Source organism: Xenopus laevis, chromosome 6L, assembly GCF_017654675.1.
Source record: "Xenopus laevis strain J_2021 chromosome 6L, Xenopus_laevis_v10.1, whole genome shotgun sequence".
NCBI classification, from domain to species: domain Eukaryota; kingdom Metazoa; phylum Chordata; class Amphibia; order Anura; family Pipidae; genus Xenopus; species Xenopus laevis.
In genome coordinates this window covers 53,176,022-53,194,868 of record NC_054381.1, presented here as the reverse complement: position 1 = coordinate 53,194,868, position 18,847 = coordinate 53,176,022, and the positions used below count along the sequence as shown (strand labels likewise).

Below are 18,847 nucleotides of genomic sequence, written 5' to 3'. Positions count from 1 at the left end.
ATGCAATACAAAATCAATCAATAAAGATCTTAATATCATATTCTCTATTTATTCTATTCAGTATTACATTTTATTAAATAAAATGGATGTTTGTCTATGGAGGTGTTTGTCTATGGAGGTGTTTTCCTATTGGCTTAAGCTCTGCAATGTGCAACTATCTGCACGAAGTTATATTTCCCCCGGTGTCACAGGTAACATCATCACAGTACAGTACTTGCAGTACAGACTTAGCATGGTTAGCTAGAAATACTGTATGTACAAGCTGAACCTACTGGTAAAAAGGCAAAGTGCCAGTAACAATACTATAAAAATTATGCAATTGAATTAACATAATGTATTACTATCCAGCGCATACATTGTAAGTGCTATCTTGCTACATACTTCTTTTATTGGTTTCCCAAATAAAATCATACCCATTCAGTCCTTTTGTGCTTGGTGCGACAGCTGCTTGATCAATGCCATAATCACCTTAAAGGAAATAACCAAAAACAGATCAAGCCAAATAAATACATCTAACTGCAAATATGCAGGTAAACTGCCACTTTAAGTCGTTTTATATCCCTGGTGTTACTTTACTGATCCTTTGATAATCCTTAATTCTGATCCTTTAAAAATGTGTGTATATATGTATACTATTATTAACCATTATATAAAATAAAGCTAGTACTGGATATTATTTTGATTAATATGAAAAGGAATTATCATGTTCAATCAGGCCCGAGCAGGAAATTAAAATATAATGCTACTGCCAAATGCAGACTTTGGAGATAATCACTGTAATGATAGTCTCTTTTCTACATGCATTTCCCCAGCTGATCTGCTAGTCTATCATTTAATATGTAGGCTAAAACCGTGGATTGCTTGGAAGATTAATGGTAGCTCTAGAAAAAACAGCCATCTCTGTCAGTGCTGTGTGCTATTAAACATTCTGTGCATTATAGTATGTCATGTTACATTAGCTAGTCCATTTGGTTAATACAAGAATAGCCATGAAATATAAAAAAGGGAAGTCTCTCCTTGAAAACAGGTGAGCACAAAGAAAGACTAACTATTATCAGTACAAAATAATATTATCAGCACATTTTAAACTATTATTTATCTATATGTCCCATGTACATACGAGTTACATAGAAGTATAAAGACTGGCACAAAATACGTGGCAATAAACACATTGAAATGTTTGTAGCCCATTTGTTCTGTGGGACCAGAAAACCAGAAAATTTGGTTGGCCCTAGTGCTGGTTTTAGGTCCATTATCTGAGCGATAGTCCTGAGCCAGAAACAAGCACACACTAGCACTTTCTACAGGAATTGTTGCATAATAATATAGTTACACAATTTAGTGACTGTGAGGATTTTGGATTTTCACCTATCTAGGATACGGTATTGTAACTATCAGTGCCGGGGGCAAGGTGCAGGCAGAGCAGTCGCCCCCCACAGTTTCAGCACAGATTTGCATTGACACGAGTGTCCAGAGGGCCCCAATACCAAACATACCAAGCGGTGATGCCTTGTGCTTGAGTTTTGGTAGTGTGCTCTGAATGAACTAATCACAACAGACACCATATTTCATGCAACCAAGAGCAAAAATGTCTTTGACATTTTTCCTAGTAAACATTTTACTTCTATTTTATTTCACTTTCATTCAAGGATTTCCAATTACAACTCTGGAAGGTAAGAATCACTGAAATTATTTGAGTATTATAAAAGAGACATTTTTCCATCATAATTGTTAAGAATGAAGAAATGCTGAAGCCACTTTAGCTTTTGATATATCCAATATGGGTAAAGCTGCTTTAAGAAAAAAATCACAGATCACTGCTGTAAAATCTACCATTTTATTAAATGCATAATGATTTGGTTCCATTAGTCACTACAAGATGTTTAATATTCAATTAGAGATGGCAAAGGATAGTTAGCTTTTCCTATCATGTAAACGGTCTACAGTAGAGATGATGGCATATTGCTCAGTGATGTCATAATACCCAATGATGTCACAATGCATAATGCTAGCAGATTTCCCGGTGATGTCATAATACTCACCGATGTCACAATGCATAATGATGTCACTGCAAAATGTTTATCACTGGAAGAACACATATCATTTCATTAGTTACTGGTGACTAAAGAGTAAACATGTCTTTAACAATGTTCCTATTAAACATCTTATTTATAATTAATTTTACTATAATTCAAGGATTTCCAATTACAACTCAGGAAGGTAAGAAAGACTGAAATTATTTGAGCTCTTGATATAACTAAGAAAATATTCTGTTAATTTAAACAAATACTTTTACATAGATACCTTGCAAACAAGGATTCGACAGTTTTTCAGATTTGCATTTTTTTCATTGGTTTAAATATAAATGAGGGCTTTTCCCATCATAACTATGAAGAAATAGTTTTGATGGAAGAAATGCTGAAGCTGCTTTAGCTTTTGATATATCCAATATGGCTAAAGCAAGCTATAACAAATTTATACAGAACTGATTCCTATATTGTTCTTTATTGTTAAAACATCTCAAAGTATTCTGTGTTGATGTTACAGATTTTATGTTGAATTTTATCTTTACTTTTACAGATTCCACATTTAATTATGCCGATAGTACAACTTCTGGATATACAACCCCCCCGACTGAGACAAATACAAATGGTAAGTTGCCAATTCTTTAATTTATTTTTATTCCTTTTAAGACATTGTATGAAAACAAGTGGTAGTGTTAATATATATATATCTTTATTAATCTTGTACACCTGTTTACCCTCCCCTACCCCCTTTCTTATTTCTGCGCTCCTTCACTTGCTTCACTATTTCTAATTCCAAAATGACAACGCAAAGGAGAATTTAAAAATTGTTGTTAATAACATGGATGACACAATAGTACTTCGAAATAGAGTAGCAATTGGAACATCAATATATTTCTCGTGTCCCTATCGATGTGCGAATTAATATTGTAATACAGGTTTGGGACCTGTTATCCAGAACCTGGGGTTTTCCGGATAACTGATCGTTCCGTAATTTGGGTCTTCATGCCTTAAGTCTACTAGAAATTAATTTAAACATTAAATAAACCAGTAGCGTCACTAGAGGGGGGCGGGCCCTGGTGCGTGAAGCGCAGCCGGGCCTTGCCCCCTCCATACGGCCGCATTTGTCAGTGGCGCATGAGCTGCCGGGGGGCCCTGAGGGGGTGTGGGCCCTGGCCCGCTCGCACCCCCTGCTACCCCGGTAGTTCCACCACTAAAATAAACCCAATAGGCTGGTTTTGCTTCTAAGAATTAATTATATATTAGTTGGGATCAAGTACAAGCTACTGTTTTATTATTACAGAGAAAAAGTAAATCATTTTAAAAATTTGGATTATTTGGATAAAATGGAGTCTATGGGAGACAACCATTCCGTAATTCGGAGCTTTCTGGATATCGGGTTTCCGGATAAGGGATCCTATAACTGTACTAACAAGTGTTTTTATTTGCTTTGCAGCTGCAATGAACCAAATGCAAGCTAGCCACAGAAGAACAATGCATTCTGTATTGGCAGTAATAGTCATATTTTCACTGGTCTACTTCGTCTGGTGAGTTTTTCACATTAACATGAGCTTTTAGATCACATATTTAAAACATCAATTACCATCACTCATTAATGTGACAATTGTCTTAAGACAGTAGAAGAAAGGAGCAGGAGCGCTCTAACCCCCTGCCGTATATTTAATTTATTGGACACTTTTTCTTTTAGCGGTCAGTGTTCTGAACTAAAAACTCGCTCACCACAATTGTAGATTGTTCTGGTGCACTTGCCCCGAACCATCCGCTAATAACACTCCAAAACAGAAAGTATGGGTCACTCACCGCTCCTGTTCAATGGCCCGGGTGCTGCGCCCCGAACCCTCAGATTACAGTTGATCTTTATCTTTGTTTTATAACCAACAGTTACGTAATACGAAGGTGGAAAGTACCAGATGCAGCAGATGAGGAGAGCCAAATTGAGTGGGGATGTTCAGGTTAGTTGTTGGTGCTCCTCCATAAGGAACGCATTATCTTCTTTTTCACTCTGTTGGTCATCCCCATATTTAATTAAAGGAACATCCTCATCAGTACAATGTATATTAGGGTTTTAAACTTAGCAACAGCTTAGGTCATACTAAGACCACATAAGCACAACTTTATCTCCAGAGGTCAGTTCCAGGTATGAAACCTTAGTAATTGACGCTTCCAACCTATATTACAATTTTTCTTCTGCATTTTTGGATAGAAGTGAGTCTAGTTATGTAGGCAACGTTTTATTGAACCAATACGATTTTGTCTTATAGGAAAATATGAACCAACTATAGTTATACAATACCCAGAAATACCTTTTGACATAAAGATTCCAGATATGGCTTATAAAGTACAACAAATGTTTTCTGAGGCTCAAGAAGAACCAAAAAATAATGAAGAGCCAAAGCAGGAGGATTCTACACATAATAAGGATGAAGAGAAAAATGAACAACAACAAGAAAAAGACAAAGAGCTTTCTAATGGAGAGAATGCAGAGGCTATAGAAACAAGTGCAAATGATGACACAGAGAAGAAGAAAAGAAAATGGTTTGCACGTCTTAAAAGGAAGAAGGAGAAAATAGCAGGAAAAACTGAAAAAAAGAAAGGAAAGAAAAATCAAAATGAAGAAATTCTAGCATCCCTTGTAGTGATGGGCGAATTTATTCGGCAGGCGCAAATTCGCGGCGAATTTGCGCGATTCGCCGCCAGCGAATAAATTCGCGAAACGCCCACGAAAATTTGCGGCAAAAATTCCCGACAAAAACGGGCGCCGGCCTCAAAAACGGGCGCTGGCGTCAAAAAACGGGTGCCGGCATCAAACAACGGGCGCCGGCGTCAAAAACGTGACGCCGGCGCCATTTCACGCGAAATTCGCAAATTTTTCAGCGAAGCGAAACGGCGCAAATTCCCCCATCACGAATCCCTTGATAAAAAAAATCAAGAAAACTAAGGATAGCGGGAAGTGGATGGATCGGATTTTACAAAGCAAGGGAAAGCAGCTGGCTGTTTTTAAACAAAACTCCTCAATTTTGTCAATAAAATGCATTATAAAATATATATCTATGCCTTTTTGTTGTTTATTCTTTATAAACTATATTGTACAGTTGGTGTAATGTGATTAAAGTGATCAGTGTAGTCTGTGGAAACACATTTTCCATCCAGAAACATTAGCCAAATAGAATGTTATATTTAGGGGGTTATTCACTAAACTCAGTTTTTTTCTCAATTCTTTGGGGGGAAAAAAATAAGATTTTTAGAGGGAAAAAACTTGAATTTTTCAAGATTTATTAGTTTACCCCAAAGCTGCAACAAGTCAGAATCTGCAAATTCCCATCTCAAACCTGCTGAGGTCATGTATAAGTCAATGGGAGATGTTCATTTTACAATTTGATGAAATTGTGATCTTTGCTATAATACGATAATACAAAAAACTGAGGGTTTTCGGGCTACAGCCCAAAAAAAATTTGAGCAATTCGGGCGTCAAATCCAAAAAAAATATAATATGTTTTTTGGTAGATTGTACCTTGTTTTTTCCTGACCCAACTTTTTAGAGTTATTTTATTAATAAATAAGATAAAATTGTTGTGCCATTGTGATTGGATTAGTGGAAGAGTTTATATGCCGAGAACTTCCCACACCAGTATATGTCAAAAAATCTGCAATGACAGTAGTGCTCGCACTTTAATAAACCTGCTCTTGTGTTTTTTTTCTGACTTTTTTTTCTGGCTCATGCCATCATGGCTAGTCTAGTGTACCTTAGTAAGCAGATGCCTTGGTGCTCATTCAGCCAGCACTTCTTCATCTGGCCTGTGCCAGGAAATAAAAATCCATTGCAAGATGCAGGTCGCATAGTCGGGAGCACAGGCCAACCTGTCCTAAGCACCTGACATATGTGCCTCCCACTGCCAAACATAAGCAGAGTTGTATTCCTGGGAGTAGCCACAGGACTTTTCCTAAAGAAGCAGAAATAGGATTGCTCTGTGGTGCTTTCCACGTATGTACCCATAACAATTGGTACCTCCCCAGTGATTGAAGCCTACCTTCATCTTTAACACCCTGTCATTCTACATTACAGATTAAAATGTAATATTTCTAATGTCTATCTCATTGTTATACAGAATGCTCGGGACCTGGAATTTTCCAAATAAGGGATCTTTACGCAATTCGGATCTTCATACTTAAAGTCTATTAGAAAATCATGTTAACAGTATATAATGCCATTAGGATTGATTTGTTTCCAATAAGGTTTAATTATATCTTAGTTTGGATCAAGTTCAAGGTACTGTTTAATTATTACAGATAAAAATGTAATTATTTTTAAATCTTTTTTTAAACATTTGGATGATCTGGGTAAAATGGAGTCTATGGGAGACAGCCTTTTTGTAATTCGGAGGTTTCTGTGTAACCTTTTCCCCAGGTCTAGTAATAGTAATCCATAGAAAACAGAATTTTGATTTCAAACAGGTGACCAGTAAATGCTGTTAGCATTTACTTTGGTTGCTGGTGGTTACTGGCCCTGGTGCTCACTTGTGTTTCTTTTATTAATTATTCCTTAATATTTAAGTCACTTACTACATGTTATCAGTAAAACGTAAACTAGGTGGAATGAGCTGAGCCAGCATATTGCATGTTTGGAAACAAAAGGCCACATAGAACACTGTGCCATGTTTAATTATTAACAACCTTGTTATTATTTACAAATCAGATTATACATTTGCTGTCTGCTAGAGGGCAGTATTGTGTTATTTATATAGTAGCAAGGTGTCCATGCCTATGTACATATCCATGTAACATAATAAGTAGTGTTCCAAATGGCAAGATGGTGTGGTGAGGTCACTATCAGGATACCTGGGACCAGTCCTACGTCCAGGACTGGGCTTATAGGTATTAGTTTTCTGGATATTCTCTGTTTTGGGGAGACAGGTGGTAGGCCTACTCCTAGTTAGTTAGAAGCCCATTAAGTGGCAAGGATTTTATTTTGAACTTTTTATTTTGTTTATGTGCTGCAAGTGAAAATAAACTGCTGTAAAATCTACCATTTTATTAAATGCACAATGATTTGGTTCCGTTAGTCAGTACAAGATGTTTAATATTCAATTAGAGATGGCAAAGGATAGTTAGCTTTTCCTATCATGTAAACGGTCTACAGTAGAGATGATGGCATATTGCTCAGTGATGTCATAATACTCAATGATGTCACAATGCTGGCACATTGCCCAGTGATGTCATAATACCCAATGATGTCACAATGCATAATGCTGATACATTGCCCAGTGATGTCATAATACCCAATGATGTCACAATGCATAATGATGTCACTGCATCATGTTTATCACTGGAAGAACACATATCATTTCATTAGTTACTGGTTACTAAAGAGTAAACATGTCTTTAATAATGTTCCTATTAAACATCTTATTTATAATTAATTTTACTATAATTCAAGGATTTCCAATTACAACTCAGGAAGGTAAGAAAGACTAAAATTATTTGAGCTCTTGATATAACTAAGAAAATATTCTGTTAATTTAAACAAATACTTTTACATAGATACCTTGCAAACAAGGATTTGACAGTTTTTCAGATTTGCATTTTTTTTCATTGGTTTAATTATAAATGAGGGCTTTTCCCATCATAAATATGAAGAAATAGTTATATGGAAGAAATGCTGAAACTGCTTTAGCTTTTGATATATCCAATATGGCAAAAGCAAGCTATAACACATATCCAACTGATTCCTATAGTGTTCTTTAATTTTAAAACATCTCAAAGTATTCTGTGTTGATGTTACAGATTTTATCTTTACTTTTACAGATTCCACATATAATTATGCCGATAGTACAACTTCTGGATATACAACCCCCCCGATTGAGACAAATACAAATGGTAAGTTGCCAATTCTTTGATTTATTTTTATTCCTTTTAAGACATTGTATGAAAACAAGCGGTAGTGTTAATATATATATATATCTTTATTAATCTTGTACACCTGTTTACCCTCCCCTACCCCCTTTCTTATTTCTGCGCTCCTTCACTTGCTTCACTATTTCTAATTCCAAAATGACAATGCAAAGGAGAATTTAAAAATTGTTGTTAATGACACAATAGTACTTCGAAATAGAGAAGCAATTGGAACATCAATATATTTATCGTGTCCCTATCGATGTGCGAATTAATATTGTAATACAGAAATGGGACCTGTTATCCAGAATGCTCGGGACCTTGGGTTTTCCGGATAACGGATCGTTCCGTAATTTGGGTCTTCATGCCTTAAGTCTACTAGAAATTAATTTAAACATTAAATAAACCCAATAGGCTGGTTTTGCTTTTAATGAGGATTAATTATATATTAGTTGGGATCAAGTACAAGCTACTGCTTTATTATTACAGAGAAAAAGCAAATCATTTTAAAAATTTGGATTATTTGGATAAAATGGAGTCTATGGGAGACAACCATTCCGTAATTGGGAGCTTTCTGGATATTGGGTTTCTGGATAAGGGATCCTATAACTGTACTAACAAGTGTTTTTTCTTTGCTTTGCAGCTGCAATCAACCATATGCAAGCTAGCCACAGAAGAACAATGCATTCTGTATTGGCAGTAATAGTCATATTTACACTGGTCTACTTCGTCTGGTAAGTTTTTCACATTAACATGAGCTTTTAGATCACATATTTAAAACATCAATTACCATCACTCATTAATGTGACAATTGTCTTAAGACAGTAGAAGAAAGGAGCAGGAGCGCTCTAACCCCCTGCCGTATATTTAATTTATTGGACACTTTTTCTTTTAGCGGTCAGTGTTCTGAACTAAAAACTCGCTCACCGCAATTGTAGATTGTTCTGGTGCACTTGCCCCGAACCATCCACTAATAACACTCCAAAACAGAAAGTATGGGTCACTCACCGCTCCTGTTCAATGGCCCGGGTGCTGCGCCCCGAACCCTCAGATTACAGTTGATCTTTATCTTTGTTTTGTAACCAACAGTTACGTAATACGAAGGTGGAAAGTACCAGATGCAGCAGATGAGGAGAGCCAAATTGAGTGGGGATGTTCAGGTTAGTTGTTGGTGCTCCTCCATAAGGAACGCATTATCTTCTTTTTCACTCTGTTGGTCATCCCCATATTTAATTGAAGGAACATCCTCATCAGTACAATGTATATTAGGGTTTTAAACTTAGCAACAGCTTAGGTCATACTAAGACCACATAAGCACAACTTTATCTCCAGAGGTCAGTTCCAGGTATGAAACCTTAGTAATTGACGCTTCCAACCTATATTACAATTTTTCTTCTGCATTTTTGGATAGAAATGAGTCTAGTTATGCAAGCAACGTTTTATTGAACCAATACAATTTTATCTTATAGGAAAATATGAACCAACCATAGTTATACAATACCCAGAAATACCTTTTGACATAAAGATTCCAGATATGGCTTATAAAGTACAACAAATGATTTCTGAGGCTAAAGAAGAACCAAAAAATAATGAAGAGCCAAAGCAGGAGGATTCTACACATAATAAGGATGAAGAGAAAAATGAACAACAACAAGAAAAAGATAAAGAGCTTTCTAATGGAGAGAATGGAGAGGCTATAGAAACAAGTGCAAATGATGACACAGAGAAGAAGAAAAGAAAATGGTTTGCACGTCTTAAAAGGAAGAAGGAGAAAATAGCAGGAAAAACAGAAAAAAAGAAAGGAAAGAAAAATCAAAATGAAGAAATTCTAGCATCCCTTGTAGTGATGGGCGAATTTATTCGGCAGGCGCAAATTCGCGGCGAATTTGCGCGATTCGCCGCCAGCGAATAAATTCGCGTATACGCCCACGAAAATTTGCGGCAAAAATTCCCGTCAAAAACGGGTGCCAGCGTCAAAAAACGGGTGCCGGCGTCAAACAACGGGCGCCGGCGTCAAAAACGTGACGCCAGGCGCCATTTCACGTGAAATTCGCACATTTTTCGGCGAAACGGCGCAAATTCCCCCATCACTAATCCCTTGATAAAAAAAATCAAGAAAACTAAGGATAGCGGGAAGTGGATGGATCGGATTTTACAAAGCAAGGGAAAGCAGCTGGCTGTTTTTAAACAAAACTCCTCAATTTTGTCAATAAAATGCATTATAAAATATATATCTATGCCTTTTTGTTGTTTATTCTTTATAAACTATATTGTACAGTTGGTGTAATGTGATTAAAGTGATCAGTGTAGTCTGTGGAAACACATTTTCCATCCAGAAACATTAGCCAAATAGAATGTTATATTTAGGGGGTTATTCACTAAACTCAGTTTTTTTCTCAATTCTTTGGGGGGGAAAAAATAAGATTTTTAGAGGGAAAAAACTTGAATTTTTCAAGATTTATTAGTTTACCCCAAAGCTGCAACAAGTCAGAATCTGCAAATTCCCATCTCAAACCTGCTGAGGTCATGTATAAGTCAATGGGAGATGTCCATTTTACAATATGATGAAATTGTGATCTTTGCTATAATACGATAATACAAAAAACTAAGGGTTTTCGGGCTACAGCCCAAAAAAAATTTGAGCAATTCGGGCGTCAAATCCAAAAAAAATATAATATGGTTTTTGCTAGATTGTATCTTGTTTTTTCCTGACCCAACTTTTTAGAGTTATTTTATTAATAAATAAGATAAAATTGTTGTGCCATTGTGATTGGATTAGTGGAAGAGTTTATATGCCGAGAACTTCCCACACCAGTTAGTTGAACTGAAGAAGCTGCTCGGATAAGTAGTGAAACGTCTTCAATAATTACTAAGCAAGTCCAATTGTTTTTAGATTGACCTATACTACAAAGGGGGAAATGCCTGAGAATTTCTAACCCCTGAGGGTCCCTATAACACCATGGGGTAAATTCACTAAGCGCCGAAGCGCCTAACGCTAGCGTGAATTCGCTAGCATTGTGCATTTTCGTTACTTCCCAAATTCACTAACGGACGCTGGCGTACCTTCGCTAGTGTTACTTCGCAACCTTACGCCTGGCGAATTTGCGCAACGGACGTAACTACGCAAATTCATTAGCGTGCATTGTTCTGAACGCTACCTTTTACGCTAGACTTCCTTCGCCACCTCAGACCAGGCGAAGCGCAATAGAGCAGATAGGGATTGCTTCAAAAAAAGTTAAACTTTTTTATAAGTCCCAAAACCGCTGGTGTATTTTCTTTATTATGGGTGGTAGGCTGAAAACGATCTAAAATATTTTTGGGGCTCCCCTCCTTCCCCCCTACATCTCCTAACTCATGGCAACTTAATTATAAAGTGGGCACATGTGTAGGGCAAAATAAAAATTTTATTTGCTGTTTTGAAGGTTTCCCAGGCTTGTGTAGTTCTGCTACATATACCTCCATTGTAATTTGAATTTGGCACCGTATGCAAATTAACCATCACTAGCGTAACTTCGCTTTGCTTGGCGAATTAACACTAGCGCAACTTCACAACCTTACGCTACCCCTGAGCGCAACTTCGGATTTTAGTGAATTTGCGGAGCACTGGCGGAAACACGCAAAGCGGACGCAAAGCGGACGCCAGCACAACTACGGATCTTAGTGAATGTCCCACCATGTGTGCCATTAGCCTAAAAGAGTGTCACTATGAATTATGAAAAAAGTAAGGTTCATTAACACACTACTGTGCATCAAATCTAAAAAAAATCTGTTGCAGTCGTTATCTCTCCTGTAATAGATAAATATATCCCTAAATGTAATTTACTACTTGTAGTTGTAGCTATCCTTCACCAGCTCTGTGCATCTCCCCATCTATCTTTATTGAGCAACTGACACTGTCACCTAAATATTTTGGAAATAAATAAATTGAGTGACAAGCCCAGTTAACTTATCTGTAAGATAAATGCTTTCTATCTTTTTTACAATAAATGATATTATTCGGACACATTAAAATAGTCATTCTTAAAAAAAAGGATCTCAGATATCACTGAGATCATATAACAAGAAAATGCAGTGAAGGTTATTGCAATTATAAGAAAGCTGATGTCATAGCGCCCCGCTAGGTACCAGGGGTGGCAAAAATGCCGCTCCTGGTACTTTAAGAGCCGAATTTCCGGTTTTCAAACTGGAAATTCGGCTCTTCCAGCGCAGAGAGAGCATTTAGGCTCTCTGCACTAGTGCACTGGCCCTCTCTGCGGCCCTGGTGGACCCCCCCGGTCCCCCTCAGGTGCAAAAAGGTAAGCACACAGGGAAGGGGGGGAGCGGCAGCAACTGCTGCTGCCTCAGGCGGCGGAGGGGCCAGGATCGCCCCTGACTATTGGGATAATATGACTGTGTATTATCCTTCAGTCTAACACAATCCCATAGTGATCCATATAGGTAGCAATTTATATATGTGAATATGTCTATGACTAAAGAATAGGAGACAGTGGGGGTCATCTTCCGTGGAGGAAGAAGTGCAAGAGCACAAAGCGGGGCAAGAGCGCAGTCATAAATATCACTGATGTTTCCCGTAGAAACCAGCAATCAGCCATTAGATTTTAATAGTCAGCTACAAGTTAGAAAACAACAATCTCAATGGTTGCTATGGGCAAAATCACTGGTGATATTTATCTCCAATGTTAGTATACACACCCAACAGGTGTCTATAAACCATTGCCTTGTGATAAGTGGCAGTATTTATACAAGTGTAGTAGTAAGTATTTCTAAGCAATTTATGCATGTATTATTAAATATACTTATGGCTGATTAAGTAATATCAGGAATCAACTATTTTCACATTATATTAATTATTCTCGCACTTTAATAAACCTGCTCTTGTGTTTTTTTTCTGACTTATATTTATGGCTCATGCCATCATGGCTAGTCTAGTGTACCTTAGTAAGCAGATGCCTTGGTGCTCATTCAGCCAGCACTTCTTCATCTGGCCTGTGCCAGGAAATAAAAATCCATTGCAAGATGCAGGTCGCATAGTCGGGAGCACAGGCCAACCTGTTCTAAGCACCTGACATATGTGCCTCCCACTGCCAAACATAAGCAGAGTTGTATTCCTGGGAGTAGCCACAGGACTTTTCCTAAAGAAGCAGAAATAGGATTGCTCTGTGGTGCTTTCCACGTATGTACCCATAACAATTGGTACCTCCCCAGTGATTGAAGCCTACCTTCATCTTTAACACCCTGTCATTCTACATTACAGATTAAAATGTAATATTTCTGTCTATTTCATTGTTATACAGAATGCTCGGGATCTGGAATTTTCCAAATAAGGGATCTTTACGCAATTCGGATCTTCATACTTAAAGTCTATTAGAAAATCATGTTAACAGTATATAATGCCATTAGGATTGATTTGTTTCCAATAAGGTTTAATTATATCTTAGTTTGGATCAAGTTCAAGGTACTGTTTAATTATTACAGATAAAAATGTAATTATTTTTAAATCTTTTTTTAAACATTTGGATGATCTGGGTAAAATGGAGTCTATGGGAGACAGCCTTTTTGTAATTCGGAGGTTTCTGTGTAACCTTTTCCCCAGGTCTAGTAATAGTAATCCATAGAAAACAGAATTTTGATTTCAAACAGGTGACCAGTAAATGCTGTTAGCATTTACTTTGGTTGCTGGTGGTTACTGGCCCTGGTGCTCACTTGTGTTTCTTTTATTAATTATCCCTTAATATTTAAGTCACTTACTTAATGTTATCAGTAAAACGTAAACTAGGTGGAATGAGCTGAGCCAGCATATTGCATGTTTGGAAACAAAAGGCCACATAGAACACTGTGCCATGTTTAATTATTAACAAACTTGTTATTATTTACAAATCAGATTATACATTTGCTGTCTGCTAGAGGGCAGTATTGTGTTATTTATATAGTAGCAAGGTGTCCATGCCTATGTACATATCCATGTAACATAATAAGTAGTGTTCCAAATGGCAAGATGGTGTGGTACGGTCACTATCAGGATACCTGGGACCAGTCCTACGTCCAGGACTGGGCTTATAGGTATTAGTTTTCTGGATATTCTCTGTTTTGGGGAGACAGGCGGTAGGCCTACTCCTAGTTAGTTAGAAGCCCATTAAGTGGCAAGGATTTTATTTTGAACTTTTTATTTTGTTTATGTGCTGCAAGTGAAAATAAACTGCTGTAAAATCTACCATTTTATTAAATGCACAATGATTTGGTTCCGTTAGTCAGTACAAGATGTTTAATATTCAATTAGAGATGGCAAAGGATAGTTAGCTTTTCCTATCATATAAACGGTCTACAGTAGAGATGATGGCATATTGCTCAGTGATGTCATAATACCCAATGATGTCACAATGCTGGCACATTGCCCAGTGATGTCATAATACCCAATGATGTCACAATGCATAATGCTGATACATTGCCCAGTGATGTCATAATACCCAATGATGTCACAATGTATAATGATGTCACTGCATCATGTTTATCCCTGGAAGAACACATATCATTTCATTATTTACTGGTTACTAAAGAGTAAACATGTCTTTAATAATGTTCCTATTAAACATCTTATTTATAATTAATTTTACTATAATTCAAGGATTTCCAATTACAACTCAGGAAGGTAAGAAAGACTAAAATTATTTGAGCTCTTGATATAACTAAGAAAATATTCTGTTAATTTAAACAAATACTTTTACATAGATACCTTGCAAACAAGGATTTGACAGTTTTTCAGATTTGCATTTTTTTTTCATTGGTTTAATTATAAATAAGGGCTTTTCCCATCATAACTATGAAGAAATAGTTATATGGAAGAAATGCTGAAACTGCTTTAGCTTTTGATATATCCAATATGGCAAAAGCAAGCTATAACACATATCCAACTGATTCCTATAGTGTTCTTTAATTTTAAAACATCTCAAAGTATTCTGTGTTGATGTTACAGATTTTATCTTTACTTTTACAGATTCCACATATAATTATGCCGATAGTACAACTTCTGGATATACAACCCCCCCGATTGAGACAAATACAAATGGTAAGTTGATAATTCTTTGATTTATTTTTATTCCTTTTAAGACATTGTATGAAAACAAGTGGTAGTGTTAATATATATATATATATCTTTATTAATCTTGTACACCTGTTTACCCTCCCCTACCCCCTTTCTTATTTCTGCGCTCCTTCACTTGCTTCACTATTTCTAATTCCAAAATGACAACGCAAAGGAGAATTTAAAAATTGTTGTTAATGACACAATAGTACTTCGAAATAGAGAAGCAATTGGAACATCAATATATTTATCGTGTCCCTATCGATGTGCGAATTAATATTGTAATACAGAAATGGGACCTGTTATCCAGAATGCTCGGGACCTTGGGTTTTCCGGATAACGGATCGTTCCGTAATTTAGGTCTTCATGCCTTAAGTCTACTAGAAATTAATTTAAACATTAAATAAACCCAATAGGCTGGTTTTGCTTCTAATAAGGATTAATTATATATTAGTTGGGATCAAGTACAAGCTACTGCTTTATTATTACAGAGAAAAAGCAAATCATTTTAAAAATTTGGATTATTTGGATAAAATGGAGTCTATGGGAGACAACCATTCCGTAATTCGGAGCTTTCTGGATATTGGGTTTCTGGATAAGGGATCCTATAACTGTACTAACAAGTGTTTTTTCTTTGCTTTGCAGCTGCAATCAACCATATGCAAGCTAGCCACAGAAGAACAATGCATTCTGTATTGGCAGTAATAGTCATATTTACACTGGTCTACTTCGTCTGGTGAGTTTTTCACATTAACATGAGCTTTTAGATCACATATTTAAAACATCAATTACCATCACTCATTAATGTGACAATTGTCTTAAGACAGTAGAAGAAAGGAGCAGGAGCGCTCTTTCCCCCTGCCGTATATTTAATTTATTGGACACTTTCTTTTAGCGGTCAGTGTTCTGAACTAAAAACTCGCTCACCGCAATTGTAGATTGTTCTGGTGCACTTGCCCCGAACCGTCCACTAATAACACTCCAAAACAGAAAGTATGGGTCACTCACCGCTCATGTTCAATGGCCCGGGTGCTGCGCCCCGAACCCTCAGATTACAGTTGATCTTTATCTTTGTTTTGTAACCAACAGTTACGTAATACGAAGGTGGAAAGTACCAGATGCAGCAGATGAGGAGAGCCAAATTGAGAGGGGATGTTCAGGTTAGTTGTTAGTGCTCCTCCATAAGGAACACATTATCTTCTTTTTCACTCTGTTGGTCATCCCCATATTTAATCCTCATCAGTACAATGTATATTTGGGTTTTAAACTTAGCAACAACTTAGGTCATACTAAGACCACATAAGCACAACTTTATCTCCTGAGGTCAGTTCCAGGTATGAAACCTTAGTAATTGACGCTTCCAACCTATATTACAATTTTTCTTCTGCATTTTTGGATAGAAATGAGTCTAGTTATGTAGGCAACGTTTTATTGAACCAATACAATTTTATCTTATAGGAAAATATGAACCAACCATAGTTATACAATACCCAGAAATACCTTTTGACATAAAGATTCCAGATATGGCTTATAAAGTACAACAAATGATTTCTGAGGCTCAAGAAGAACCAAAAAATAATGAAGAGCCAAAGCAGGAGGATTCTACACATAATAAGGATGAAGAGAAAAATGAACAACAACAAGAAAAAGACAAAGAGCTTTCTAATGGAGAGAATGCAGAGGTTATAGAAACAAGTGCAAATGATGACACAGAGAAGAAGAAAAGAAAATGGTTTGCACGTCTTAAAAGGAAGAAGGAGAAAATAGCAGGAAAAACTGAAAAAAAGAAAGGAAAGAAAAATCAAAATGAAGAAATTCTAGCATCCCTTGTAGTGATGGGCGAATTTATTCGGCAGGCGCAAATTCGCGGCGAATTTGCACGATTCGCCGCCAGCGAATAAATTCGCGAAACGCCCACGAAAATTTGCGGCAAAAATTCCTGTCAAAAACGGGCGCCGGCGTCAAAAACGGGCGCTGGCGTCAAAAAACGGGTGCCGGCATCAAACAACTGGCGCCGGCGTCAAAAATGTGACGCCGGCGCCATTTCACGCGAAATTCGCAAATTTTTCAGCGAAGCGAAACGGCGCAAATTCCCCCATCACTAATCCCTTGATAAAAAAAAATCAAGAAAACTAAGGATAGCGGGAAGTGGATGGATCGGATTTTACAAAGCAAGGGAAAGCAGCTGGCTGTTTTTAAACAAAACTCAATTTTGTCAATAAAATGCATTATAAAATATATATCTATGCCTTTTTGTTGTTTATTCTTTATAAACTATATTGTACAGTTGGTGTAATGTGATTAAAGTGATCAGTGTAGTCTGTGGAAACATTTTCTATCCAGAAACTTAAGCCAAATAGAATGTTATATTTAGGGGGTTATTCACTAAACTCATGTTTTTTTCTCAATTTTTGGGGGGGAAAAAACTAAGATTTTTAGAAGGGAAAAAAATTGAATTTTTTAAGATTTATTACAGTTTACCCCAAAGCTGCAAAAAGTCAGAATCTGCAAATTCGCCATCTCAAACCTGTATAAGTCAATGGGAGATGTCCATTTTACAATTTGATGAAATTGTGATCCTCAATATAATACGATATTATAAAAAAACGAAGGGTTTTCGGGCTATAGACCAAAAACAATTTGAGCAATTCGGGCATCAAATCCGAAAAATTTGTATGGTTTTCACTAGATTGTATCTTGTTTTTTCCTGACCCAACTTTTTCAAGTTATTTTATTAATAACTATAAAATTGTGAATGGGAGTTTGTCGAGTTTTGTTTAAAAATATATTAGATACATTTTAATTTTTTTAGTAAGTAAGCCCCTGCATTTTTTCAGAAAAAACAAATTAAATTTACAATATAAGCCACCTTCTAAAGGTGCCACTTTAGGTATGGTCCCTCGAATGCCTATAAATAGGCCTTGCTACTTGTAATTGCTATGTTTTATTGGCCATTTTCCTATTCAGGCCCTTTTCTATTCATAGTCCAGTCTCTTTCCATCTTTCACTGACCCCTTAAATAAATGCATGGTTGCTAGGGTAATTTGGACCCTAGCAACCAGATTTATGAAATTGAAAACTGGAGAGCCTGTGAATAAAAAGCTAAATAACCACAACTAATAAAAAACAAAAACCAATTGTAAATTGTCTCATTATACTTAAAGCTAATTGAAAGGCGAACAACCCCTTTCACAGGGGACTTGAAGAGTTTGAATGCATGAGAATTGTACTTCAAGGTGCTGTCTCCTTTATGGAAAGCATCAAGTGTGAGATCAGAAAGCCATATACTAAGAGGAATATGGGGAGGCTGTTGGAGTAGATAAAGTAAACTGTGGTCTGTGAACCTGACAGAATTGTGCATGTAACATGCAGCTGTTTTCCCCATAATCCCTGTGTTATTTTGTGTCTGCCAGAGCGAGTTCTGTTTGGCCCAACTGTGATAAAAGCATTAAAACACACAAAAATTCACTTGTGCCTTTGCGCTTGGCATCAGAATGGCATCCTCATGCAGGTACAAGTGCACTGTATCTATGGGAACCCTTGGAGGTTGCCTTTCATCAACTGTGGCAATGTGCATGATTCATCGGAACAGACTGGCAGGGCATATTGCAAGCATGGGTCAATACATGCAAGAACAAATACAAGGAGCAATAAATTGTTCTCTTATTTTTTTTGTGTATACATCTTGTATCACTGTGCTACGTACTGACCAGAGACAAATCAGCTGTTACAACATGGTTAGACTAGAACTAAACACAATAAAAAAGCCTATTTGGGTCCCACATCTAGTATTCCATAACAACTAATGAGGTGTTTGTTTTTAAATGGGGTTGAC

At 36.8% G+C, this 18,847-nt stretch overlaps 2 protein-coding genes across 3 annotated transcripts in view; one reads left to right on the top strand and one right to left on the bottom strand.

Annotated features, from left to right (window-relative positions):
- pomgnt2.L (protein O-linked mannose N-acetylglucosaminyltransferase 2 (beta 1,4-) L homeolog) overlaps positions 1–18,847 on the bottom strand; it is a 69,688-nt gene that overhangs the window by 19,613 nt on the left and 31,228 nt on the right. The gene's annotated exons all lie outside the window — the stretch shown is intronic.
- On the top strand, positions 1,686–18,233 carry LOC121394457. The gene is made up of 11 exons (XM_041565612.1): positions 1,686–2,652; positions 3,481–3,571; positions 3,927–3,997; positions 7,848–7,919; positions 8,578–8,668; positions 9,024–9,094; positions 14,926–14,997; positions 15,658–15,748; positions 16,102–16,172; positions 16,471–16,841; positions 18,177–18,233. The coding sequence occupies exons 1-11, from the start codon at positions 2,553–2,555 to the stop codon at positions 18,231–18,233; spliced, it is 1,158 nt and encodes a 385-aa protein (XP_041421546.1). The 5' UTR covers positions 1,686–2,552.

Excerpts from the sequence above, each read along its gene's own strand:
- LOC121394457 (XM_041565612.1), top strand. The coding sequence starts at position 2,553 with ATGTTGAATTTTATCTTTACTTTTACAGATTCCACATTTAATTATGCC. Across the intron at positions 2,653-3,480 it reads GACTGAGACAAATACAAATG|CTGCAATGAACCAAATGCAA; the intron begins GTAAGTTGCCAA and ends TTTGCTTTGCAG. Across the intron at positions 3,998-7,847 it reads AATTGAGTGGGGATGTTCAG|ATTCCACATATAATTATGCC; the intron begins GTTAGTTGTTGG and ends TTACTTTTACAG.